Source organism: Phyllostomus hastatus, unplaced genomic scaffold (genome assembly GCF_019186645.2).
Source record: "Phyllostomus hastatus isolate PE091 unplaced genomic scaffold, TTU_PhHast_1.1 phas_contig_312, whole genome shotgun sequence".
Lineage (NCBI taxonomy): Eukaryota > Metazoa > Chordata > Mammalia > Chiroptera > Phyllostomidae > Phyllostomus > Phyllostomus hastatus.
Genome location: NW_025333849.1, coordinates 1,996,298 through 2,023,956, shown reverse-complemented (window position 1 = coordinate 2,023,956; position 27,659 = coordinate 1,996,298). Strand labels below are relative to the sequence as shown.

The 27,659-nt window shown below is 42.7% G+C and overlaps 1 protein-coding gene across 8 annotated transcripts in view; it reads left to right on the top strand.

Annotated features, from left to right (window-relative positions):
• The window catches only part of LOC123819436 (aminopeptidase O (putative)), a 448,779-nt gene that overhangs the window by 412,062 nt on the left and 9,058 nt on the right, over positions 1-27,659 (top strand). For 4 of the 8 annotated variants that reach the window (XR_006785810.1, XR_006785808.1, XM_045839789.1 and 1 more), the window contains one exon: positions 8,610-8,725. The exons of 1 other annotated variant lie outside the window; for it this stretch is intronic. Coding sequence is in view for 3 of the 7 variants with exons in the window: in XM_045839787.1 (XP_045695743.1) it covers positions 8,610-8,726; positions 13,075-13,158 (201 nt within the window). In the remaining 4 variants the exon portion in view is untranslated. Of the gene's footprint in view, positions 1-8,609; positions 8,727-13,074; positions 15,906-27,659 lie in introns of those variants that run through there. 3 more of the 8 variants (XM_045839793.1, XM_045839784.1, XM_045839787.1) reach the window with 2 other exon arrangements.

Sequence of the window (27,659 nt, the reverse complement as noted above, 5' to 3'; positions counted from 1 at the left end):
AGTTGATTACAATTGAAGGAACATTTCAGTTATTTTACCATTAGTTTTTAAAATAATCATCTACCACATCTGTTGTTACAAAGAATGTTTATAAACTGTTTTACGTTGATGTATTTGAATTGTGTGTATTTTGGGGATTTGAGTTTAGAAATGAGAATCATTTCTAAACTTTTATGAACTTTCTTTTAATAGGTTTACTTCAAGTCAAACTTGCTGATTGATGGCTGTCTTGCAATCATATATACTATATTACTACAGCTTAGTAGACTGGACATTATTAATAAACTTGTATCAGGCAGGCATGCTGTAGGTGGCACATGAAATGAACAATATTGGTTTTCATTCTTGAAGGAGTTGCCTTAAAAATGTACATTCTTTTTTATAGAGGTTAAAATATAATTTTGTTTGAACTCAGTTATTCTCTCTTTAAATTTTTATTTATTGATCTGAGAGAGAGACATCGCTGTGTTGTCCCATATATTTATATACTCACTGGTGAAATCTTGTGTGTTCCCCGACAGGGTGTCAGATCTGCAACCTTGGCGTATGGGGACAATACCCTTAACCAACTGAGGAGGGGGGTTGTTTTTATTTGTAATATTCTGAAGAGTAATTTTCAATAAAAGTTTAGTTTTTTTCCCCATTTGCTAATTAATCACTTTTAGAGGAAAATTTGTTTTCAGACTGAATATTCCTAAGAGTTGTATTTTTGTGTATGTGAACATCTTAATTATGTGCATACTATAGATCACTTTTCAATAGGAACCTAGGGCTATGTGTTACAAAGAATAATTTAATATCGATAGTTATTTACTAAAAGTGTTGTTTGTAATAATCCCACACAAATTATCTGATTTCGACACAGTGGGGGTAATATAGGAAGTTAGAGAAAAATAGGAAATTCTGGGTTTGAATGAAATTACAGTTACTGTTTTTCCCTTGCAAAAGAAAATTCTGAAAACATTTGCTAGTTTGTTTATATTGTAAATGGCAGCATAAAAGTCTGAGTATGTGACTATCTGATGAACTGCTTATGTATATTTGTGAAACATTTGGAAAATTTTAAATTCTTTCAATATTTGTGCATTGCTCTCTCAGGACTTATGTCACATTTAATGCCATTAGCATTCATCTCTTTGTAGAAGTATTGCAGTCAGAACTGTTGAGATCTGTGTTATTTTCAAACATTATTGTTATGACTAGGAATGGAGGGGCACTGGTATACCAGTGTCTTGGTGTGCACCAGTGCGAGGGGTCTGCCTGTAGCTAACAGGACTTGCTTTATTAGAAGCAGGTTTTCACTTAGCGCCTCCTCAAGCATGTGCTTTAATCATTTATGAATTTCACTGCTTAGATTAGGTCACAGTATCAAATCTCCTTATACAGATGATCTTCCCTTAATTGAGTAAATTTTGGGGGAAATATTTGTAACATGATTTAAGAAAAATAATTCCGCTTGTGCTGGAGGCAGGAAAAAAGAAAAAGGCCAAGTAGCTTGTATAGGTTACTCAGAGAAAAACTTAATTTGGAGAGTTACTTAATTATATGTGTGTGTGTGTATATATACGTATATATATATATATATATACGTATATATATATGTATATATATATGAAGCTCTTTACACAAATTTAATCATATTTACATTCTGTTCTTAACTTTGTACCTCACTTAATAACATTTCTTGCTTTCTTACCATAGTACAGAAACAGCTCCATCTCATTCTTTTTAATAGCTGCGTAGTATTCCATTGTGTGGTTATATACTGTAGCTATGATTTTGACACACACAACTAGCTGACAGTTTTCACAATAAAAGTGTAGTCCTATGAGGCACCTTAGGGGGTCATGAGTTAGTATGTAACTAGAATTGGAAGTTAGAAAATACCACTATAGATTAGGAACTCAGATTTATAAAATATATATTCCTCTCCAGGATAAACACATTAGTTATTTTGTATAATATTATTAACTTAGGTAAGTGCATTCATGCTAAAGAAATGAAAACAAGTAGATTTAATGGAAAAAATACTGCAAATACAAGAAAAGTTGAAAGTACTCTCTGATACTTGCAAGTGTTTCAAATTCTTTAAAAAGACTGAAACAAGCCCTACACTGAGCATGCTGCTGTTGTCCTGGCAGGTGAATGGGCTGAACTGCTTAGGAATCTAGAGCTTCTTTTTCATGAGCGATAGTTTTCTTGAGAAGCATAAAAGTCAGATCAGGAGTGATCTCCCTTTGCCCCGTTGATTATTGGTTTGGCAGGTTCCTGGGAAGGGGAGGCAAATGTGAGCATCCAAGCATCTCATATAAAATACCTCAGATTTTTCTATTTGAGTGTTTGCAAAGATTTTTTTCTCTAAAATGTGTAATATAAATCATTTGTGTACACATGGTTATGAGATCCAATTGACATTTTGTGTTGTTTAAATAATATGCTTCATGTCAGATTGCAAATAGTTTGGGTTAATACTTTTGTAAAATTTAGGGAAATATGTGAAAATTTAACCCTTATAATCTGGAAACATGAGAGTAATTTATGCCAGTAAATTATTTCATATACTGTTTGCTAGATAGTGTCTACTTTAGTCACTGTGATATCATTTTTGGAAGCATTGTGACCAAATCATGGCTAAGGAGTTCATTAGTCTTTTTAAACTGTTGCTGTTAATCCTGGCCGGTATGGCTCGGTTGGAGTACCATCCCGTAGACCAAAAGGTAGCAGGTTCAATTCCCGGTCTGGGCACATGCTTGGGTTGAGGGTTCAGTGCCATTCAAAGGCACTTACAAGAGGCAACCAATTGATGTTTCTCTCTTGCATGGATGTTTCTCTTCCTCCCTTCCCCTCTCTCTAGAATCAATGAGTATGTCCTCTGGGGAGGATACTAAATAAATAAGTACTAAAATGAAATAAACTGTAGCTGTTAGAATCACTTTCCCCCAAAAAGTAAATATGCCTTTTTTTATGTAAAATGAATTACATGAATATTTGCTTCTGCTTAAATTTCCTTTCTCAGCTTTGACTACAGCTGTATTCCCTGAAGAATGTTTGATAATCAAAAATAACTGATTCTGTTGTACAGATATCTGCTTCTGGATTATTTTATTTTGAAGATTATTTTTATTCCTGATTATTTTATTGTGTTATTTGCCAGCAAATTAAATTTGTGTCCCCAAAATAATTTGAACTATATGGACTTTCATACTTAAATTTGGCAGTTCTTTAAATTGCATTCAGTTTTTGCTTCAATATGTGAAGGATGGTTTTTCTTTTGTAAGATTTGTTTTCAGCTTGTTTTTGGTAGTAGTTTCTGTCATGATATCCTAATTGACAGCCACTGTTGGGCAGACACTTACCAGTGTACATATTATTACAGAGTTAACTTTTGACACTTAAAAATGCTTATCGTTTAGAGAGTGACAGATGAAAGGAGACGTGGAGCCCGTGGTCCTTGCCAGTGTTTGGGGAGGGCAGGGTCAGCTGGAGTGCCAGTGTTCTGAATATGTTTTAGGACTTTGTGTTTCTCCTGCATTGTGAGGGAGAACTCTTGTTTTGGGGGATTTTGTCTATTATATCTTAATTTTACCCCATTTTCCAAAATTATTATGAAAATTTATACAACTTAGAGATTTCTGCTTATTTTATTTTGATTCAGGGCATTGTCTGAAAGGTTACTTGGTTTAAAGTTCTGTCCGTGTCCCATAGTCAAAGTTCCTTTGCCCCCAGTGGGAAAACTAGGAATGGTAGCTGTTTGCTCCTACACCTGTGGACTGTGGAGGCTCCTGAGGGTATAGAGTATGGTTCGGTGTTTCCAGGGAGAGGTTGGAAGGAATTTGTTAGTTTTGGGGAAGTCTTATTAAAAAGACATTTTGTATCATTGGGACTACCTTTCTAATCCAAGGGATAAAGGAAAACTGCTGTCTTTATTGTGTCCCTACCCCAGAAAGCCTCTCTGCCTGTGACTTTCAAAGGTCAGCCGCTTCAAGTCTGGTTGGGTCTTGCTTGTGTTGAATTTCAGCCAGCAAGTCCCCAGCATACAGGAGAATTTGGGATTTTTCTCCCTCCCTCATTTCTTCTGTGTTTGTTCAGTGTAAACAGTTCCTGTCGTAGAAACATAGACAAATATAGCAGAGAATGCTTTTCTGGAAGAAGAATGCTCCCTGAGCATTTTTAAACCATTTTTGGGAAGAATTGATCTTTCTGTGTAGTTCAGACAGACTGAAAGAGAGGGAGGCTGTTGCTGTAAATTGAAGTGACATCATGTGTATTGCCCCCATTGATCCTCTCTTCGTCTCCAGCCAGGATGAAAGGAAATGGCATCAGGGAGGAAGCAGCTTCGTTTAGGCACAGATCCCAGAGTGATAATGGGGTAATAATAGAACTCATGCCACTGTCAGTTGGAGGCTGCATTAGTCTCAGGCTCCGTCCCCGCCCGGGAGCCTCTCAGGGACTTCCTTCGTGCCTGCATCGCGCCAGCTGGACCTTGAGGGACTGCCCTTCTTTGCTCTTGGAGGCATGCAGAAGTGGGGCTCAGACTTTCATATGCACCCAGCTCCTTGTATTGGAGCCTCTCTGTGCAAGGTCAGTAGTGAGACGCGTCTGTGACATTTCCTATAGGAGGTGAGCTGGCCTTTTCTGGTCCTGCTAATGGAAGGAGTAGTGAAGGGCCTGAGTTGCATGGGTGGTCCTCTGGGGAGCCAGGAGTGAGTGATGTCCCCGTGACAGCAGTAAGAGGCTTGTGGAAGAGTCAGGGTTTTTTCTTTGTGCTGCTTGTAGACTGGGAGGGTGGGTTTGGAAAATCTGTATTTTTTTCCAAGAGTCTGTGTAGAAACTTTAAAAACCACTCAAAAGTTGTGTGGCTTGCTTCAGCTCTTAAATTGACTGGGAGAAATTACCAGGTAGACTTTCCTTTTTTTTTGTAAATTTCTGGGTTTTTAGTCCTCCATGTTTAGACTAAGAATCCAGACCTCTAAATTTTTAACAAATATCTTTTGTATTTTCTGACCTCCTTTAGCACTTTGTGGCTTTGTTTTTTGTTGTTGTTGTTGTTGTTGTTTTTTTTTGTATTTAAGTTTTACAGTATTGTGAAGTTCTCAGTTTCCAGCACCCACATGACTTCAGCACCCCATAGCCTTATTTTGTCTTGAGTTTTGGGGCACATGCATTTTAAAAATAACAACCTGGTTTCCGTATGGAAACAAATAATAACTCTGTCATGAATTCCCTGCGTGTGCAAAGGAAAGGACTTTCTCTTCCTGTCACTCAAGCTATGGCTGTGAGCACTTTTAAGCCCTCAGAAATAAAGGCAGGTTCTTTTTATAATGTTCGAAGGAGCTGCTTTCTGATGAGATAATGCTCTGAAACATGTGCTGTATTTTTCTTAATCCTCCAAAGTATGACTAAAGCCATGTTTGTCTCTCAGTACTGCTGTATTAAACACAGTTGGCCTACAAGTCACGTGAAATTTAATTTGCTTTCTGTGAGGGAGGGGTAGAGTGACCCACACATACTTCCCGTGGCTGCCATGCCAGCTGCCCAGAGCTGCATGCAAGCACATTTGGAGTGTATCTCTCTCAGTTGCTTTGCAAACTTTTGGTTATTACATAGTATATCTTTTTCATCGTAGGGTGGCTTCACTGGGAGTAAATGTTTATTTTACAGAGAGAAATGTACTATATAAAAACAAGCTACTTACCACAATTTGGCTTTAATATCTTCTTTTCAAGGTCTATAATCTCATGTAAAAATTATGTAATGTTTACTTACTCATCTGTGAATGAAAGATGCTAAATTAGTTTCTTGTATGTACTAAAATAGAATTGGATCACTGATTTTCTCAAATTTTGTTGTTAAACTACATGTTTCCCTAGCGAGTTATAAGAGTTAGGGAGGGCTGTAGGTTGCTGTTGGAGTGAGAGTCTCCCACAGGCTCATTGGGGAGAGTGGGCCAGACTGACTGACTGATGCACTGAGCATTCTGGAGGGAGGGCCGTCCTCACAGCTGCACCAGCCTGGGGGTTCTGGGCTTCCTCCCCAAAGGAATAGGCCAGCTCTTGCTGCAGAGCAGTCCAGGCACCTCGGTGCCCAGGAGGGAGGCCTGCCTGGCAGGCTGTGTGCACGCCTGCTCTTCACCCCACTCCAATTAGAGTAAATTAAACTTATTTTAAAAACACAAAGGTTTGACTCTCTCCATTCCACCTCAGCTGTTTATCTTCAGTCAGGGGGCTTAGCTTCAAGTATTTTCCCATTGTATAAAATTAGGACAAAAACTCTCAGGGATCCTTTCTGAAGATCTGTTCTGTTTCTGTGTACGGGTACGTGAACTTTCTGCTGAAAACTCTGAAATGGGTCAAGTATGAATCTAGATATTTTGATAGGTTAACATATTGGTAATTCTTTAATTTTAAACTGGAGTTCAATTTATTTGTTAAACCCTGTTAGGGTAAGTTGAGGACCAACCTAGTCTTCCTCAGGGGTTTCTTTCCTCTGTGGGTCTCTTTAGTTTAAACCAAATCCCAAATGCAAGTTCTAACAATAGGCCTCTTTGTGAGTGTGGACATATAATAGGGAGATGCTTTTCTTTCTACTCTGTCCTTCCCTGTAATTCTGCAAATTGCCCAACATGATTCCTTCTGTTTTTAGTTAGTGAATCAGGCCTCCACCCCAGCCGATGGGTGTTCTGCCTTGTGACGGGCTTGCCATTTCCCGCAGGCTGTCTTCCTGCATCCATTGTGGTCTCAGTGTTTGAGATGCTGCCCTGAGCCTGGCAGCTACCAGTTTTGAGAGTGCTTGTCAGGGTGTAGGGCTGGGTGGCCAGTCTGGGGCCCTCCCTCCCCACCCTTGTAGAGGCAGGTGAGCTGCTGCTCCATGGGTGCCCAGGCCAGACCACCTTGGGGTGGGTGCCGTATGGAACATGCTTGGAAAGGGATGGGTTGGTTGGAAGAGATCCTAATGGGAGAGAAAGGGCAGGCTCTGTTAAGAGGCTGGAGGACAGTCGGGGAGTGACTTAGGGGACTGAGGGAGGGGCCCAGGGAAGACTGAAAGCTTAGCCTCCACCAGCAAAGGACCTCTTTGGGAACTCAGGGAAGAAAGGTCCAGAAAAGGGAGACTGCAGGGCAAAATGGACAGGAAGGAGGGCCCAGAGCCTGTGGTAGGGCCCCTGTGTACCCACAGGGGAGGGTTCACAGTGTGACTAGGTGAGGAGGTTCTCTGGAAGGTAGTGGCACTGGATTTATCCTGTTTTATAAAACTGTAGATTTCTTTTAAAATTATAAAAGTAGGCTTCTGTGTCTAAAACTGCAGAAATTAGAAAACTGGCAGTTTTTTTTCTAATTGCTATTCAGTAATTATCTTTAATGCATCTTTTAGGCACAGGACTCCTGTGAAAGGAAGTTGTGCTAGTCGTTCCCTAAGTCCCTGTGGAGGGCTGCTTGGGGGGCCGTGCAGGTTGTGAGCCTCTGTTTTGGCTGAAGGCACTCGTTTTCCTTTCAGCCTGAGAAGACCCACAGGACTCTTAGATGCATGGAGGGATGTTGTGAAATAAAAATGCCTAAGAATCAAGGGATGTGCTTCTGTGTCTCTGTAGGGGAGTGGGGTTATATGAGACCTTAGAAGGGCGAGGTGAGGACATCAAGAAATGCTCTCTGTGGGGAATGATACGGTTCACCCAGTTTCCCGCCATGTGCATTCCAGGAAAGTGTGGAGTGGGGGCAAGCAGAATACACACATGGGGCAGCAAAGTAAAAAGGGATAGGGAGAGAACCCAGTGATTTTTTAACTTTCTTTGAGAATAACAGAAAGTAGAGGTAAAAATCTAGGAGTTCTTAGGAATGTTCCATTGGCCTACTATTGACTTGCAGACTTGCAAGTTTGGGTTTATTGACAGGGATTTTCAGGGCACAAGTGGTGAAGGGGAAAAGCTAAATATAGAGAGTAGTGGAATTCATAGCAATAATTTTAAAACCTTTATTTTAGAATACATACTTTTCATTTCCTACAAGATGTATCGTAAATGTATTTTTTCCTCCTGTAGTTTGCAAATACTGTCTGTTCCAGGGGCTGAATTAGGCACTGAGGTGCAATAATGAATAAGACATTTTAAGTTCTTGAATTTCAAAAATATTTGTTCATAAAATGTTCATTATTTTTGTACCATTTAGAAACACCCTCTTCTCTTTACCCGCCCCCCCATTTTTTTCACCTGTCCTGTATGGAAACTTGGGAATATGGGTGACTCTGTGTAATCATGTTTATAGTATTGTTTAATTTTAATGGAATTACGTATAAACCTATAATTTTTATAAGGGAGGGTCTGTGAGACATGATTCTTAGTTCATTACATGCTCTTTATTTCTCGGTGTACATTTTCAAGGTTCAAGGGGTAAGGAAGGAAATCTGAAATCGGCTTACTTCTGCTAAATTTCCATGCCCAAGACCAGGTGGTTTCTTGAATCTTTGTGTAGGTTAAACGACGCAGTTGTTCTGGGTTGCAGACACCTGTCGAAGTACCCAGGTTACTCTGGATTTGCTGTCTTTCTGCTCTAAACGGTTGCTTTTGATTTCTTGTAAGCGGAATGGCATTTTCACTGGCTCTTTGGTTTTGCCCTCAGCTTCTTCCAGACCAGCTGGTCTTGCTTCTGGAGCATCTCTTGGAGCAGAAGACCCTGAACCCCAGAACTCTGCAAAGCCTCGAAAGGACATACCACCTCCCCCAGCAGGATGCCGAGGTAACCAGGAACACCCTCAGAGTTTAAACAGTGAGGCCCTTGCTGTTGTGAAGAATGGTGGCCCCATAGCTTCCCAAACTGTGGGAACTGCTCTTTCCATTAGCAGTGCCCTGTGCTTTGTGCTGTGTGCTGTGAGTGAAGAGCAGTCCTTCCAGCCAAGTGAAGCTGCTCCCCTGGTTGTAGTACCCCACCAGTAAGGGCCCCGGAATCTGCTTTTACTTGGGCAGTTTGAGATCCTTAGTCCCTCTTTTTAAATCATAAAGGTGGACATAAGTTTCCTAAAGGAATGCAGAGGCAGAGTGGAAGTGCTTTTCAATTGTAAACTCAGGCGGGTCACCTTGTGCAGGACGGTGGCGCCGTCCTGCTGCACATTAAAGAAACTTGGCTCAGACGTGTTAGAGCTTCTTGGTCGGATTCAGTTCAGATCGGAAAGGAGCTATATGTGGCGGAAATTAAGCTAAACCTAACAGCCATAGTTGGAAAAGCAAAATTGGATGCTTGTGGGAAAGCAATAGGATGTGGTTCTTAATATCTTTTAGCTTCTTGTAAAGGTCACGGTGTGAATCCTAAGATGAGTGTCAGAGGTTTTTTATATATGGGGGGGGGGGGGATTGACTGGAGGAGGGGAGGTTGGGTAGGGGTGAGCAGTGGTGAAAAAGGAGGGACAACTGTAACTGAACAACAATAATTAAGTAAAATGTAAAATGTACACTTAATAAATAAAATATTAAATGTTTATTGTATTTTAGTCTTCTTAAGTAAAAATCAAGCACACAATCAAAAATAGAGAAGTTCTTTTATATAAAACTCCTAAAATGCAAGTAAGTTTGGTTTGTGTTCAGTTGAAAAGAACTGAACGTTTAAAAATAACGCAGTTTGATGCGGTGGCAGGCAGGCGCACGTGGCCGCTGAGCATCGAGCTGTGGCTGTTTTCAGTGGAGATGTGCTGTGAGTGTGAAATGCACAGTGGTATAAAAACAAAATATCTCACTAATAATTTCTTCTCATTGATTAAAATGTCAAAATGGTATTTCAGCTACATTGGGTTAAATAAAATACTGTTGAATTTCACAATCATTAAAATGGAGTAAAGGGAGAAAAAAGCCAGTTTACTATTGGATGAAAAGGTAGCGTGGGCATTGTTTTACATTTTAAAAGCTGCATAAATTCAGGAGTTTATTGAAAAGCTTCAGAGTAATCACATGTAGCTTTTTATCCACCTGCGCATAGATCAGAAGTACAACTATTGCTGTTTATTTCACTTTTTATATTTTTGTTTATAGGTGTTTCCAAATGCCAGGCTGTTATTTTTAATTGGTGTTTAAAGATGTTTCTATTTATATGCATAAAGGTTAAGTTTTAACCAGAGCTGAATACTACTGAAATGCCAGGCCCTTTGACAGGCAGTGGGCAGAAGATGGTGGGAGAGGATCAAAGCAGGCCCAGGCACCTGTCACTCTCTGTCCAGAAGCCACAAGGTGATAGACACTATTTGCTCCCCTTTCTTTTGGCATAAAACACATTGTGTTCTTAGCTTACAGCCCAGCTTAGTTGTTGTGTATAGCCTCTTAAACCTTTGAGGCAACAGCAAGTGCAAATGTGTGAGCGTGTTGTGTGCTATGATGAGGGTCAGCAAACTTTTTCTGTAAAGGAACAGATAGTTAATATTTCATGCTATTTGGTTTCTGTCCCAACTACTCACCTGTGCCGTTGGAGCATGAAAGCTGTCATCGAGAGAGCATGTGAGACAATTGCCATCAGATAGCATGTGAGGGAACAGACGATTTCTGTGCTCAGTAAAACTGTTTATGGACCCTGAAACTTGAATTTCATGTAATTAAACACGTTTTAAGATAATTCTTTTTGTTTTTGTTATTCCTTCTTCAAACTATTCTAAAACATATACAACATTCTTAGCCGGGGCTGATTTGGTCTGCCCTGTATGGTGTTCGTTGACCCCTGGGTTGGGGTGAGCAGGGGCCAGACCAGGAGGGCCTGGAGGTCATGGTCCTGCTTGGGTTTTTATTCTAACAGTGCTTCCTTCCCTTACTCTCTTGTCCTGGCGTGTAGTTTGTTACTCTGCCAGCTTATCTCACTGATGTTTCTCTGAAATGTCACTCAGAACCAGAAAAGCAACAGGATTTTGGCCAACCAGAATGTTTTCTAGAAACTTTATTAGTTAAGTGTGATTTATTGTGACCAGTTAGCAGGCATTTAGTTGAATAACTGTCTGCCCATATTTTAAGTGACAGAACATTTCATGGAAGAAAGAATTATTTTTGGTACATAAGTCCTGAGGATTCTGACTTCATTCTTGGTTCTTCTCCTTGACCTAAACAAATAAGGGCAGTCTCTTTCGGTCATTATCAGGGCTTTTATTTATTTATTTTTATTATATTTTTAGATTTTACTTATTTTTAGAGAGGGAGCAGAAGCAGAAAGAGAGGGAGAGAACCATTGACATAATAGAGAAACATCAATTAGTAGCCTCTCATATGTACCCTGACAAGGGACCCAACCCACAGCCTAGGCATGTGCCCTGACTGGGAACCAAACGAGCAACCTTTGGCTTTGCAGGGAAGTGCCCAACCAACTGAGCAATGCTACTCAGGGGTCCATGAGTACCCCTGCAGGGGGTACTCCAGGCCTTTTAAAATGCTACTCCAGGCCTTTTAAATATGTAATAGATAACAAGCACTTGATAGCTGGCCAGAGGTCCTGGAGTGTGGCTGTTGTGTATGGAGCATTCCTGTGGGAAATGCTCTAGTGGTATTTCCTGACTAGGAGCAGTGTGAGCTAGAGCTCTGATTCTCTGTGTTCAGGGTGCTGCCCCAGGCCCCTTGACCACAGTGCTAAATTAGACGTCTGCAGAGAAACTTTAGCACAGAGCAGGGAGACTCATGACTTGGGGTGGAGGGGTATTTCTCTATTTCTAAGAGGTAGAGTAAAGCTCCTCTCACTGTTCTTTGGGCTGGATTTTTTTTCCTGAGAGCATGTACACATGTAAAGTCACTCTTGGAGAAAGTGAACCTAGTATTTCACCTGGTATTTCAAACAAGCTTGGTGAGCCTCATTTAAGCTGAGTCTTTGCTGCTTATTCCCTGGTTGCTCAGTTTGCTGCAGAACTCATGCTGGCAGAGCAGGAGACTCTCCACAAATCATACCAAAGTCTCAGTTGCGTCAGAAGCCTGTCTTAGCACTAATCAGGGCTCTCTGTTCAGCATTTGCTTTAGCTTTTCCATCATACCTTTTATTCCTTCCCTCCCTCCTTCTCTTTGTGTGGGTAGGCAAGGTGCAGCTCTGCTGGGAAGTAGATTGTTAATAATTCTCTTCGTGCAAGTCAGTACTTGTATTACTTGGGTTGCTTCTATGTTTCGGTCGTGGTCACAGAATGTGTGGCCTGTGGGTCAGGGTTTCTAAGAGTGGTGCCTGGTCTGATCTTGCCTACCAACTTATTTTCCCCACATCAAGGTGGTAGTTTCCATGGCCCCTGTCCTCCATGTGGTGGCATCCTGAGTGTGACTCCCCAGGTCTTCTCTAGGGGAAGGGATACCACGTGTTCGGAATCTTAAAGGAAAAGTGCACGAGGACAAATAGAAGAAGAAACTGGGCCATTTCCAGCCTTGCCCGCCACTCCTGTTGACGCCGTCTGAAAAGTAGGCACTGGTGGGGAGTGTTGCCTTCCTTGGCCTGAAAAGGAACGCCAACTGGGAGTCACCATCTTTCACATCTTGAGTCAAATATACTACTAACCATATGCTGGCTATGTTAGCCAGGATGGAAAACTTAGTTCACAGAAATGTTTGCTTTCAGTTTTCGAGCATTATTGGCTCAAATAAAGAGCCATAAAAGTTTAAAAATATATTGGACAACTAATTCCTAAAAGATACTTCTTAAGATCCCATTTTAAGTAATGAAATTTCTGCCCTCTACAGCAGGTCTCCAAAGCTGTAAAAACAGCTGCGCGGTAGTGAGGCAAAGACCTGTGGGACGTGGCTCTGTGGGCGTTCTGCCCAAGAGCCCACAGCTGACCTTGAAGCAACTTTATTTCTATAGACTTACAGTTGAGCACTTTAAAATTGGGGATAAAACTCAAGTGAAGTTTTGGAAAATCAGAAATAGCTACTCACTGTCTTAGATGGCAGTGGTGGGCATCGGAAAGGCCCCTGTGCTGGCTTGCTCTGCTCTGATGTTTCAGCTGGTAGATTGGGCAAGAAAATGAATTTTCTGGGGGAGGCCATTACCAGTTCATCCTCTGACTGTATCTGGGGAAGACTGTGAGGCCGCCTCGGTCAGATTAGAGTGCCAAGTGTGGATGTCGTGTCTCTGTCTTTCCTCCTGTCTTCAGGGCGCCGCCCTCTGGCTGGCCCTGCGGGAAGAGAGGAGCGGCAGCTGTGCGTGTGCCTGTGAGCAGCTCTCTTCCACGTTGTGATCTGACGAAGCGCCCAGGCTGAGCAGCTGGTGTTGGCCCAGCCATCAACTTCTCAGCAAACCAGAAGGCTGGTGACCACAGACAAGTTGCCACCCTCCCCGGACCCCCTTTGCCTTGCCTGCTCATCTGCACGGGAATACCTAAACTAGGCTATTGGCATCCTGGCTTTGTGACCACAGCCAAGTGGCAAACAGTGTTTCATGAAAGTGTCTTTACTCCTAAATTTTCTATTATCTGCTGTTTGTTACCTTTTCTCTTAAAAATGTGCATTGTGATGTGGTAAATTGATTTTAAAATACCCTAAGGGGCTGCAGTCCACAGTTTGAAAAATGCCATAAACCTCTTCTTTAAAAGGTACTTAACAATATGACTTTTGGGAAGCTGTCAGTGAGTGTCAGCAGTCTCAATGTAGTTACTGTTGAGGAGTCCCCATCTCTCATTTGGTGTGAAATGGACAAATTTTTTTAGTTGATCTTTGTCTTTTAATCTGTCTGGACTGACAGGGAGAAAGAAAGAGAAGTAGTATAATCTACACAACTATGAGGAGCTCCTAAGTGTCTGGTTAAAGAATTTTTGATCTGGGGGCTTCGTGGGTTTGTGGTGTGGACCATGTTCTGACATTTGGACTGGATGGCTGTCTGTGGGAGTGGGGGGCTGTCTTGTGTGCCGTAGGATATTTAGCATATGTGGTATTTTCCCATGAGATGCTAGTAGCAACCCACCCCTAGTTGTAGTGATCAAAAACGTCTCCAGGTTGCCCGGTGTCCTGTGGGGCAAAGCCACTCCAGTTAAGAATCATGGCTCCAAAGCAGCAACTGATTCACAAAAGGCATTTTTTTCATCTCCTCTAATAGTGCCTGAGAGATGGTTATGACACACAGTGAAGTAGCTGGAAAGGTGGTTGACGGCAGTGAGAGGCCACCCTCGCCAGCTGTGCTCTCCCAGGACTCCAGAGAATATAACCTTGAGAGAGGTGAAAACACTCTTTCCGTGAAAGAAAAAAGAAAGAATGGCAAAACAAAGTAGTAGGGGCAAGTACATCTAGAGAAGCAGATTAGTAAGTAAGGACAAACCTGTTCTACCGCTAGTACACAGACAGCCGTGCCAGCACCGACTGTTTTCCGCTCTGAAAAGGACACTTTCAAGGTTGATTGCAAATGGAAAAACATTCAGCCTTGCAGGCCTTTTCCCACCTCAGTGCCTTTTCCCTGGCTGTGGCTGCAGAGCCCTCAGAAACCCTGTAAAGTGGCCACCCTTCCATGGTGGGTTTTACACATGCAGGGAGGGCATGGATTTCAGTGCATTGTCTTTAAGGGAATGCACTGTTTGCTTGAAAAGAAAACACTCTACAGCATTTATTTGAAGTCCAGAGGTGGAAGGTGTGATTCCCAGAATGTAGTGGCCTGACAGCGCTGCTGCTCATTTCTGCATTTCATCTGGGCCAAAAGCATGGTTCCTGTGAATTGAGTGCATTTCATGATTCACAGACATCTGGAGTGAGTGGCATATTGAAAGGGCAGAGAAGAAAGGTTTAGCCAGGTTTCATGTCTCTGAATTCTGCAGTTGATCAGCAACTACAATTTTGTTCATTCCTTTCATGATAAGCCTCCTTCTATTAAGGGTGCTGGGGCCTGTTCCCTGCCACAGGGACCTCTGCTCCCCATTCTCCCCAGTTCTTTTCAGTAGTATCAGGCTACAAAGTAAACATAAACATTGTCTTTTTGTCTTTTTCACAGGAGAGTTTCAGAGGACAGGTGTTGTCTCAGGCTCTGTTGCCACTGCAGGAGGCTCACCGGTTTCTGCTCAGTATAATGCCTTGTACTGAACTCGTGCCTCCTTCCCTGCTCGATGCAGAATCTTAGGGCATAGAGGCAGAAACTGTCCTTGGTGATGTCAGCTTGGTCATCTGAGCTTGTTGTGTGAAGGTAGCCTGTGGGGACCAGGGGACTGTTCGAGGACCCAGGGTGGGAATACCCCTGCCACATGTCAGCGCTGCCCCAGTGTCCAAGTCTCTTCCTCTTTCCTTCCCTCTGAGACCTCCCTGGTGTCACCTGGTGTTGTCAAGAGGTACCTCCCTGAGCCCATGAGGCAGGTTTTCAGATTGAATATAAAAGAGAGACCATTGTGGAGGCTCAGAGTAGTCAGTCAGTGGCAATTAGCGAAGTGGTTCTCCAGAGTAAGGCAGGTATGAGGGCCCAGATTGGGTAGGGCTTTCAGGAAGGCAGTTTTGACACCTGCCATACCCAGCATTGGGCCATTTGTCACAACTTCTTCACAGGATCAAGGAGTCTGTAGAGCTGTTGGGCTCCTTGACATGGTCAGGCTCAGGTTGCAAATCAAGCTGTCAAATGCTGATGAATCTGAACTTCAGTATGTGAGCTATAAATAGTGCGACTTTATATTCATTTTTTTGAAAGCCAGCGCAGTACTTGTGAAGGCTGCCCCTTTGACACGGTATTATAATTCCTTTGCTAGAGTTTGGAAGCAATCCCAGGTATGGGTTGAAAAAAGGGATTAGGGTATTTTCTTCAGTTGCTTTAGACATATCTGTCTTTTTAAACCATATGCCTTTAATAATGTGGGAAAAAACAGAGCTTTTATATACTGTATTTTTTGCCATGTAAAACATGCACTTTTTTGCCCCAATTTTTGAGGGAAAAATTAAGGATGCATCTTATGTGTGGGTACCTGAAATACCTTGTATCTGTTCTTGTGTTTTGTGATTATTCATTACATAAAATTTCTCATGCCATGATATGTTCAAAAATAAATGTTCAAATTCCTTTGTAATATAAAAAATATCTAAATTTAAATAAATAAAAAATTGAATTAAAAGTTAAAAGATTCTTTTCCTGAAAATTTGGGCCAAAAACATGAGTACACATTATACACAGCAAAATACGGTAATTCTCTAGTTATATTTGTGTATTTTTTCTTTGTTGTATTTGGTTTATGAAACAATGTTTTCGAAGATTTCCTTCAAAAAAGATATCTCAAGCTATTCCTTTCTTTGAGTTTTCTTTCTTTGTTATTCACTTTGGTGCCCTTAGAACTTTTCTGTGGATACCTTGCAGGGAAAAAAGTCTCCTCTGCTATATTGTCATGAAGAGATTTTTCAAAAACTGATAATGACAGAGTAAAAAACTGTCATCTTTTAGATCAATGTTCTGCACTTGTTCCTGAGGCCAGGGACTGTGTTTATTTACCTTGAATTGTTATAGAACATTGCAGCTGGTCAGATGTTTGTTAAATAATAAAGGAAAATAAAAAATGAGCCTCAGTTGGCAAAATCTGCCTGATTGTTCTTAAAAGGACCTATTAAATAAACAGTTGTAATCAATTCACAATATTTAGAGTTTGTAAATAAAAGGAAAAAGCATGTAATACATGGACTTTTAGTTTCAGGTTCAGCCAGACTTTATTAGAAAAGTTCTTGGTCACCAGTTGTCCTTTGCCATTTGCTTCTGCTATGTGTCCCCCGGGCTGTAGACTTTCTCAGCAAGGTGCAGAGATGCACATGTTTCTTGGGTTATAAATCACGTCACCCTGATGCTCTTCTTTCTGAATAGCCCCCAAACCAGCTACTACATCTCATGTTTATTTTGTCTTTAAAGGTCTTGAGGGTGAAATTGGTGCTCCTGGGGTTTTATTGGTGCTTCTAGCTTAAATTTTTTTTTTAATTTATTGATTTTAAAGAGAGAGGAAAGGGGGGACGACAGAGAGAGAGAGAGAGAGAGAGAGAGAGAAACATCAATTTGTTGTTCCACTTATTTATTCATTCATCACTTGATTCTTACGTGTGCCCTGACAGGGAATTGAACCTGCGATCTTGGCGTATGGGGATGATGCTCCAACTGTCTGAACTACATGGCCATGGCACTTATGGGTTTTTTATGCCTCTATCAATAATTTACATATTTTTGTATTAGTTTTCTGTACTAAAATCCATGATGTGCCTTGGATGCCCTCAAGTAGAGGCCTCACTCTTGCCAAAATTCTCAAATCTCTTTCCTGATTGCTTTCTTGCCTCTAGTGCCTTCCCTACACTCCTTTTTCTGCTCTCTAGTTCTAGGCACACCAGGACTAGAGAGTTCAGTTTGTCTGGCCTTGAAGCTGTACAGCCAGCCGACTGTGAGAGAATGAGCTCTGCCCATAGGGTGCGTCAGCTTCAGGAGGTCCCTGACCCCACCCTGCAGGGACCAGCAGCTCTCTAGTGGTCCCACACATTTCCTGGCAGTTTGTGCCTCTTACGTGGGAATGTTTGTGCTGGTGCCTGAGAGCGCTCAAAAAAAAAAAAAAAAGCCAATTACTTTTGATTCAGATTTTTTAAATAATGAAAGGACACCTATTTATGTGCAAATGACAGTATTTTGTTTGTATATCAGGGTATGAAAATCTAAAGGTCAACTGAACTTACCAGGTGGCACTAAAAATGAATTTTAAGCTACTTGATCTGCATCGTGTTGCTTTGCTGCAGCCTTGAGCCACACAGAACTTGGCTCCGTAGACCAGCTGGTCTTGCCCACCTTGGTCGGAGCCAGTGCTCAAGCTGAGCACAGGAAGTCTGCGGGCACTGGGGGAGCCCCTGGCCAGTGAGCAGCACCCCAGAGTGGGCTCAGCTGCCAGGACACCAGGTGGTTTCCTTGGGAATGGACTCCGTACAGTAAATAGTGCCCTTTGCATTTCCCTGTCTGACTTTTGGGCTGTGTTTAGTAGTATTTTTGAGAAACAATTCACATACCATACAGTACACCCGTATATTCACATAGTTTACCGTCACCAAATTCGGTTGTTGAACATTTTCATCATCCCCAAAAGAAACCCCATACCCTTTAGCTGTCATTTTCATCTCTCCCCTACCCTACCCCACCCCCCAGTCCTAGGCCCCCACACCAGGCTTTCTGTCTCTATAGTTTGCCTGTTCTGGGCTTCATATAAATGGAACCACATACAGTATGTGACCCATTTGACTGGCTTCTTTTCAATTAGCATGTATGTTCCATAGTCATCCGTGTTTCAGCGTATATCAGTGCACCATTTTATTTAACATCAAGTATTTTCCGTTTTATTGATAAACCACACCTGTCTGTTCATCAGTTGATGGGAATTTGGGTTGTTTCCACTTTGAGGCTATGTGTAGAATGCTGCTGTGAACACTGTTGTGTAAATGTTGTTGTGTGGATGTGTGTGCTCACATCTCTGTACCCAGGAGTGGATTGCTGGGTCACGTGGTAACTCTATTTGCCAGACTTTTCCAAAGTTACGCCACCATTTTACATTTTCCCAGGAGTGGGTGTGGGGTCCAGTTTTTCTTTATCCTTGCTCACATTTTTTATTCTCTGTTATCTTTGCCATCTTCCTGGGTATGAAGGAATAACTCATTGTAGTTTTGATTTCCATTTCCCTGGCATCATGGTGTTGAACATCTTTTCATGTGCTTTATTGGGTATTTATAAATCTTTAGAGGAATGTCTAATCAGATCTTTTGCTTTTATTTTATTTTTTATTTTTTAATTGTTGTTCAAGTACAGTTTTCTGCCTTTTACTCCCATCCCAGTCCACCCTCAGCCCTCCCCACCTCCCTCCCATTCCTCCCCCCTCAGTTTTTGTCCATGTGTCCTTTATACTTGTTCCTGCAAACCCTTCCCCTTTTCCCCTGAAATTCCCTCTCTTCTCCCCTCTGCTCACTCTCAGCCTGTCCTCTATTTCAGTGTCTTCAGTTCTATTTTGCTTGTTTGTTTGCTTTGTTGATAAGGTTCCTGTTAAAGGTGAGATCATATGGTATTTGTCTTTCACTGCCTGGCTTATGTCGCTTAGCATAATGCTTTGCTTTTAGATCAAACATTTTTGATTGGTTTGATTTGTCTTTATTATTGAGTTATAGTAGTTCTTTATATATTTTAGATACAAGTCTCCGATCAAGTATATGATTTGCAAAAATATTCTCTCTGTGGGTTGTCTTTTCACTTTCTTGATGGTATCCTATGGAGCACAGAAGTTTCCATTTTAATAAAAAATAATTTATCTACTTTTTTCTTTTTTTTGCTTGTGTGTTTGGTCAAATCTAGGAAGCCATTGCCTGATTCAAGGTCTGGAAAATTTACACCTATGTCTTCTCTAAGAATTTTATAGTTTTAGTTCTTACGTTGAAGTCTTGGGATTTATTTTTATAAGTCCATTTCTCTAGCTCTGGTAGAGAAGGATTTTGGAAGAAATAGCCATTAAGAAGGGAGGGTTGATTTTTCATGGAACATATGGTGTGGCTAGAAACTGGGCTTAGGATGCCTTGTCCAGTAACAGGTGCCTTTTCCCCTTTCAGCTCTCAGTGTGCATGGGCCCTTCTTAGGGAGTCTTCTGACCACATCTCTGCCCCACCCCCAGTTCCCTCACTGCACCATTATGTCCTTTTAAGGCATTTGTCTCCAACATAGGTGTCTACACATGCCATTTACTGAATTTTTTTAATAGACTTTCTGTTGAACTGTAAGCTCCAAAAGGGCCTCTTGGTTTTATTTCTCCTCAATACCTAGTACTTACTTTTTGGAGAACGGCTTTTCCTGGATCTCTAGGTGTTCTGGAATAGCAGCTACTAGTGTCTTCACCCAGCAGGGTGATCGGGGAACAACAGCCATGGTGAGACCACTGCAGCAGAGCGTGAGCCTCTGGCAGCCAGGGTGAGGCCTTCAGTGTTAGATCTGCCTCTGAGGAGAACAAGGGGAGGCACGGGGTCCCTTCTGAGCTTGTTGGAGGGGGAACCCATGCTCACCTCTCTTGACAGTTAAAGTCCTTTTTTCAGCAAATGCTCTGTGCCACCTGTCACAAACTGAAAAAGAAGATGGAATGAGATGGAATGTGTTATTTCCTAACTACAGAATTATATATTGGAATGTATTGCTGTCAGTGCCATATTTCAAGGTGGACCCAATGTGGGCTCTGCAGTTCTGCTTTCTGGAGGCAGCTGACTTTAATGGGATTACTGTCCTTAGATGAAATGGTATCTCCACAGGAGAAGGAAGACAGGTTAGAATTTGCTGAGAGAAGGTACATGGTGACATGTGTCATTGCACCTGACTCTGGCTGTCACTCTCCCTGCACTTACATGTGTCAAGTGTGGTGATCCTAGGAGCATGGTGCTGCAGCTCTGGTTATAACTGATTATAAATGGCATGCAGGTGAGAGCTTTAGGGACTGACTCCAGCAAGGTTAATAAGAGCCCTTGCAAAAGGGCTGAGGACCTCCGATGCCTCATTTGTTGTCTTAACCCCAGGTCTGGGGATTTATTAACCTGGCTTGGTGACAGCAAATAGAGTAACTCTTAATTTCCTTTAGTTAAAAAAATGATGTTACAACTGCAATCCTTTGAGCATAAGAATCAGTACAGTGAGAAAGAAAATGAAAAATGCTAGAATCTAAAGAAAAATGCTGGACATCTGGACATGACAACCATCTAGCCAGCAGTTCTTTGGTCTTTTCTCAGGAGGATGAGCAGAGGAGGTGTCCTGGGCGTTGTAAACACCTAAACAAAAGTCGTGCTGGACATCTGTCTCAGGGCTGCCTTCTCTCTCCTGGGCTGCCAGGCAGGCTTCTCTTACCAGCAGTAAACCCACTTGAAAGCAAAGTTAAATCTAATTTAAGGACACAAATTGAAAAGCAGGTTTGTTTATTGCAGGGTTAGACTTGCTAACTCACAGAAGCTATGAGCCTTGGACTTTCTGTTTACAGATATAAAATGGAACTCTGAATGAGTTTGAATGGGCTTCCCAGATCGTGGTCCCTGGACAGATTTTTGTTTTCTCTTCAGCAGTAAATTTTGAAATCAAAAGGACAAAGAAAGGTGGTGGGGAGGTTGCTTCCTGTCATACAAAGGATGGGTGGCATTTTTGAAAGCATTTTACAACTTCCAGCTGTACATGACAATTTCAGAGTAGCTGACAAGCATTCTGAGTTTTTAAAAGTAGTACATTTGTTCAGAAACATGTATCCAGCATGTACTAGATACCAGGCATTGGGATAGGACCCGGAAATTGTCTGAAGGCACGCAGGCCTGTGCTCTCACCAAGGTTGAATTTTCACGTAAGTAAATTAAACACTCTGAGCTGGGGAGATTGTAAGACATGACTCTGAGATAGTGACCAATGTGGGAACAGGTGGAGAATGATGAACTCTGAGCCAAAGAGGTAGGTTAAGGGAAGATGTTGACGTCATCAGGTCATTTGACTAAATGTGGGTATGTTGCAGAAGGCAGGGCCACAGCAGTGCCATCTAGTGTGACTACAGACATCTTTGTCCCTTTTTTTTACTGCTCCCTCACAACCTTCTTCTAAGTTCTGTTAACGCACTTTGGAGCTTACTGTGACAGACAAAAGACTTTTGTTCTGGTAGGATCATAGGATTGAAGGACTAGAGGAAATGGAGAATATCAACAGGAGGGAATGCCCAGCAGTGTTTTAAGTGAGAGTATGTGGGCCACACTTAGCTGGCGCATCAACAGTGACAAGTGGAGAGAAGGAAGAACACACAAAAATATACTTGCTGCTGCTGTTGTAAAGTCAGAAATGAATTTGGTCAAATGGCTAGAATTTCAGATTCACTGGGTTCTCTGTTGTATAAAGTTACCTGTTCATGATTTTTAAACATTTAAATAAAAACCAAGCAAGAGAAAGAGCTACTGACAGAGACATGGGTGCTTTTTTAAGTATGGCAGTGAGCTTACACCAGACCAGTCCCTGGCTCCACCAACCAGTCCCTGGCTGCAGGATTGCAGTAACCGAAGCAACACAGTTAACTTACTCTCTGTGACCTTCACTGTCCCATGTACTTTGTTGATGGCACAGTGGCTCCCAGAATCAAGTTGGAGATACTAGCTATTGTTAGTAGTTATTGGAACTAATCTACTATCTTACACCTTTAGTCATGTCTGCTCAGCCTCTGTGACTCCATCTGTTCCTCAGGCCCAGTGACTCTTCTGTAAGATACTAGCTTTCAAGCACCACCTCCAGAGAGCCCAGAACCCCACAGTGGGGTTTGCTGTTCAGCAGTGTTCTCCACCTGACACGAAGATGTAAACTCCTTGAAGAACCCACTTATATTCTCTTTACTCTGTCTTTATATACTGGGGTTTCAGATTATATTTTTAAAATATTTTATTTATTTTTAGGGGGAGAGAAGCATCAATGTGTAGTTGTGTTTCACACGCCCCTGCTGGAGACTTGGCACACAACCCAGGCATGTGCCCTGACTAGGAATCGAACCAGTGACCCTTTGATTCACAGGCTGGCGCTCAATCCACTTAGCCACACCAGCCAGGGCTCACGTTACATTTTTTTTATCATTTCATTGATTTAATTCTCTTTTTTAAAATATATTTTATTCGTTATGCTATTACAGTTGTCCCATTTTTCCCCCTTCATTCCCCTCCACACCCTCTCCCACCCATATTACCCCCCTTTAGTTCATGTCCATGTGTCATAAGTTCTTTAGCTTCTACATTTCCCATACTGTTCTTGCCCTCCCCCTGTCTATTTTCTACCTACCATCTATGCTACTTATTCTCTGTATCTTTTCCCCCTCTTTCCTCCTCCCACTACCCTGTTGCTAACCTTCCATGTGATCTCCATTTCTATGGTTCTGTTCCTGTTCTAGTTGTTTGCTTAGTTCATTTTTGGTTTTGCTTTAGGTGTGGTTGTTAATAATTGTGAGTTTGCTGTCATTTTACTGTACATGTTTTTTATCTTCTTTTTCTTAGAAAAGTCCCTTTAACATTTTATATACTAAGGGCTTGGTGATGATGAACTCCTTGAACTTGACCTTACCTGAAAAGCACTTTATCTGCCCTTCCATTCTAAATGAAAGCTTTGCTGGATAGAGCAATCTTGGATGGAGGTCCTTGCCTTTCATGACTTGGAATACTTCTTTCCAGCCTCTTCTAGCCTGCAAAGTCTCTTTTGAGAAATCGGCTCACAGTCTGATGGGAACTTCTTTGTAAGTAACTGTCTCCTTATCTCTTGCTGCGTCTAGGAGTCTCTCCTTCATTTTAATCTTGGCTCATGTAATAATGATGTGCCTTGGTGTGTTCCTCCTTGGCTCCAACTTCTTTGGGACTCTCTGAGCTTCCTGGACTTCCTGGAAGTTTATTTCCTTTGCCAGGTTGGGGAAGTTCTCCTTTATTATTTGTTCAAATATGTACTCAATCTGTTGCTCTTCCTGTTCCTCTTCTGGTATCCCTATAATTTGGATGTTGGAATGTTTAAAGATGTCCTGGAGGTTCCTAAGCCTCTCCTCATTTTTTTGAATTCTTATTTCTTCATTCTTTTCTGTTTGATTGTTTCTTTCTTCCTTCTGGTCCACTCCATTGATTTGAGTCCCAGTTTCCTTCCCATCACTGTTGGTTCTCTGTGCATTTTCCTTCATTTCACTTAGCATAGCCTTCATTTTTTTCAGCTAATTTGCTACCAAATTCAACCAGTTCTGTGAGCATTCTGATCACCAGTGCTTTGAACTGTGCATCTGATAGGTTGGTTATCTCTTGGTCGCTTAGTTGTATTTAGCTGTGGAGCTTTCATCTGTTCTTTTGTTTGGGCCATTTTTTTTCCTGTTGTGCCTGTTACATATGAGGGGTGGATCCTTAGGTGTTGACCAGGTCAGGGCAACCCAGTCACTGGGTTGTGACACACTGTATATGGGGGCAGGGTCTGAGATGGAACAGTGGTGCTTGCTCCTCTTTCTGTCGGATTTCAGTCCCTTCCGCTGCTTCCCCCAAGCAAACTGGGCCCTTCTGGTGCTAATTCCCATGTGGGTGGGCTCATGCACATTCTGGGACCCCATGGGTCTCTCCAACAACCTCTCCTGTGAGGCTGGGAGTCTTTCCCTGCGCCTCAACCCCCACAGGTGTTTTCAATCAGTGTCCCAAGGCTCTGTTTCCTGGCACTGAGACCCTGGGAATGCCGGGTCAGCCCACTACGGTCTTGCGAGCCCAGGATGCCTTGTGTGCCCAGTCCCACCATTCTTTCTACTGGAACCCCTCTCCTCCCGGCTGCCCGACTCTGCCCTTCCTACCAGTCTGGATGACCGTGTCCATTTTAACTCCTTAGTTGTCCAACTTCTATAGTTCAATTTTCTGTCAGTTCTGGTTATTGTTTCTAAATTGTTGCTGACCTTACTTTGGTTGTGCGAGGAGGCACAGTGTGTCTGCCTACACCTCCATCTTGGCCAAATCTCAGGTTACATTTTTATTAAAAGTTAGAGGAATTATGTTTAAGAAATGTTTGAAAACCACTTTGGAAAATTAGTTCATTCGATAATATTTCTTAGAAGTAGAATCATGGAAAACAATCCAAAAATGAAGTTAGAAAAACATCTTTGAGATAAGAACTATTAAAAACCAGTGAGAATTGTAAAGCCTTAATTATGCTTTACATAATTAATGGTCTGGGGCCAGGGGTGTGGTGGTGCACAGAGGGGTGTCAGGTTGGTGTGGACAGCCTGGGAGTAAAGTGATGTAGGGGTCATTTCTTCCTAAAGCCTTTCTTCAGTACCTGGGTTACCTGCCCACCTATGTCACCTTATATCTGCTTTTGTCCTCAGCCCATAGGCCTGAGAGATGCTCTGTTTTAGAAGGAATGCCAGAGGCACGTTTGTTTGTGCAGAAGGAATTGAATCCATAAAGAAAGGAGTAGGACTCGAAGGGCCACATTCAACACCGTTGTGTGATCCTGGCAGGACCGACTGCAGCTGGCTGGAGTCAGCTCACAAGCTCCGTGACATCTAGCTGGTAGATTTGGGGGTTTAAACATTCACCAGTATACTCCTGCCTGCACCTCACTCTGGCAGCCTAGGGCATGGGCCTCTGAGGGAGAGCAGGGTCAGCAAACTAGAGCTGGGCCAGTCTAGCCCACACAGCCTGTTTCTATAAATTTTATTTGAATACTGCCATGCCCAGACACATCATTTACATATTGTCTAGGGCTGTTTTTGTGGTATAATGGCAAATGGGCTGAACAACCAAAAATGCTCACTCTCAGACCTTGACAGAAAGCATTTTGACCATCGCCATTCTGGAGTCTGGTAGGAAACTGGTTCTGGATCCACTAAAATGTCTCAGGATGGAAAGATTGAGGTGGGGAGTGGGGCTGTCCTTCAGTAGTTTTCCTGTCGTGTGTCTAGGAGAGAACAGCTAACATCGGGGAGCCCTAGCAGGTCCTACTTACGTTGTGGTTATGTCACAGAGATGTCCGTTGGGTCATCTCTGAATCTGAGCGATGATTTGGGAATACGCATGACCCTACAAGGCACATGTTTTTAAGGCACTCCTGGAAATCAGAGGTGCAGGATTCATTCGCCCAGTACTGTGTTTCTGAGCCAGTAGTCCAGCTCAGTGAGCCTTTCAGATAGTGAGAACGTCCTTGAATGGCCAAAGTGCCACGTGACTGGGGCTGATGGATGGCGCAAGGCTCAACCATCTGTCTTTATAAACAGTTTGGAAAATTCCTGGGTACCTGGCCCTTGGTGTACTTCCCAGGGGTGACATGAGAAGTACCAGCTCCCCTAGGCCTCTAGCCCCCTCCCTGGTGCCACCTCTGCACTGCTGCTGCCGGGAGTCTGAGACTTAGTCCAGCCCCTTTCTACTTCTGAGTCCAGTCCCAGGGCACGGAGGGCCCTGCCCTTCTTCCTCTGCTGAGCCCCATCGACCCTGGCCCAGCCCTGTTGGTACCTGCTTTCCTCACGTGCTGCCTTACACACATCCAGGGCCCTCCCCTCAGCAAGCAGCAGCCATCTGATAGGCACCTTGCTCCGTTGTTTCCCCAATGAACAGTTCTTGGAATTAATACTGCCACAGTTTTATAATTCAGTATATAATAAACATTTGAATTAGGAAATAAGGCCAAACGTGCTACTCCTACTGAGATGAAAAGGACTTAGTCTAGCGCTGGCCTGAGCTGACTGGCTGCTAAGTTACAGACCCAGTCTCCAGTTCAAGGCATCTGGCTCCATGGTCAGGACATGGGGTCATGAAGTCAATTTAGTAGGGCACCAAGGAGCATAAAGAACAGAAAATCTATATATGCATATGTATGTGTATTATGCTAGCTGCTGTGAATGTGTTTGTAATGAATGAGCCACCAGCCTTAATAGTTAGAGGCCTGTGTGTGTGTTTCCTGTAAAGTCTCTCTTAGGTACCCAGACCACGTGTCTGCTTGGGTCTCCGAGGTGATTGGGTGGGGGCAGGTGGCAGGGACCCGCTGCGGCAGGGCAGGGGTGTACCATCCAGGTGCAGTTATATGGATGATTGAAGAGTTTTCTTTCTCTTTCATCAAGCGTGGGTCTGATATGATTCGGCTTCTGCAAACCTGTTCTTCTTTCTTCCTACTCCCAATTCTGAAACCCTCCCAAACCCCATTGTTGGGGACTCATCACGTTTTGTTCATGGAGGCTTCAGAAACATGGAAACTTAGTACTGCTGAGTTAAAACCCACCTGCACACTGAGGGCAGCACCTGTATTATTTTTCTGTTCTGTGTCCGTCAAGCAGAACTCGTTGAAAAGCAGATTATTTTCAGACTGATTTTTATTGGAACAAAATATTTAATATGTGCATACCTGTGCATGCACATCTGTGTAGCATGACTTCACTCAGACTTCATGGGAAGAATTGGGCACCTAAATTCCCTTTCCTCATCATCCTTCTTTACTCAAGATGTCAGGCGTTGTGCTGATGGCTCCCACACGCTACAGAACCTTCCACACAGCTGTGGTGGGGGGGCAAGCTCATCCTGGCACTGGATGGCAGTAGGTGGCACCGGGCCCAGCCGCTGTCTGCACTGAAGACTCAGTGAAGAAAAGATGGGCACATCCTTGGGAGGGAAGATGTTGGTGCCCTGTGAGACATCCTGTCACAGAGCAGCTGGGACCAGGCTCAGCTCTTGGCTGTAATGCTGCCTCATCTCATTTCTGCACTGCCCCCCTTTCTGATTTTCTTCCCCTTTCTTGATCTTTTTCTGTCCTCCATCCCTCCATCCCTCCCTGCCTCCTCCCCCCTGTCTCATCCTTGCCCTCCTCTTTGTCCAGCCTCACCTGACTGTGTTGAAACACCACTCAGCTAGGGTGTTTCCTGATTCAAGGCTTTAAGAGATTTCTAGCATGAGTTTAGAGTGACATGACTGAAGTGTAAGAAAATGTGTCTGTTTCAAATGCAAGTTGGCCAGTTTGGACATAGGTTGTAAACTTCTGTGTAACGATGAAATTGAATGAACAGTATCAGGAAGTCATAGATGCTGTGGAGGCCTTCCGGGCCCCAGGTGCTGTTGTAGGTGTGTGTGGTGGTTATTTTAATCTCACTAAGGAAGTTAAAAGACAAGGTGACCACTACAACCACTAATTAATTTACTGGAAAATAAAGAAGAACAGATCTAGAAAATGGACAGCTTCCTTCTTAGAGGCCTGCTTCTGCATGCCGTGGCTCGCGCTCCCCTGCACTGAGGACTTCGCCACCCGCCGGCAGCAGTG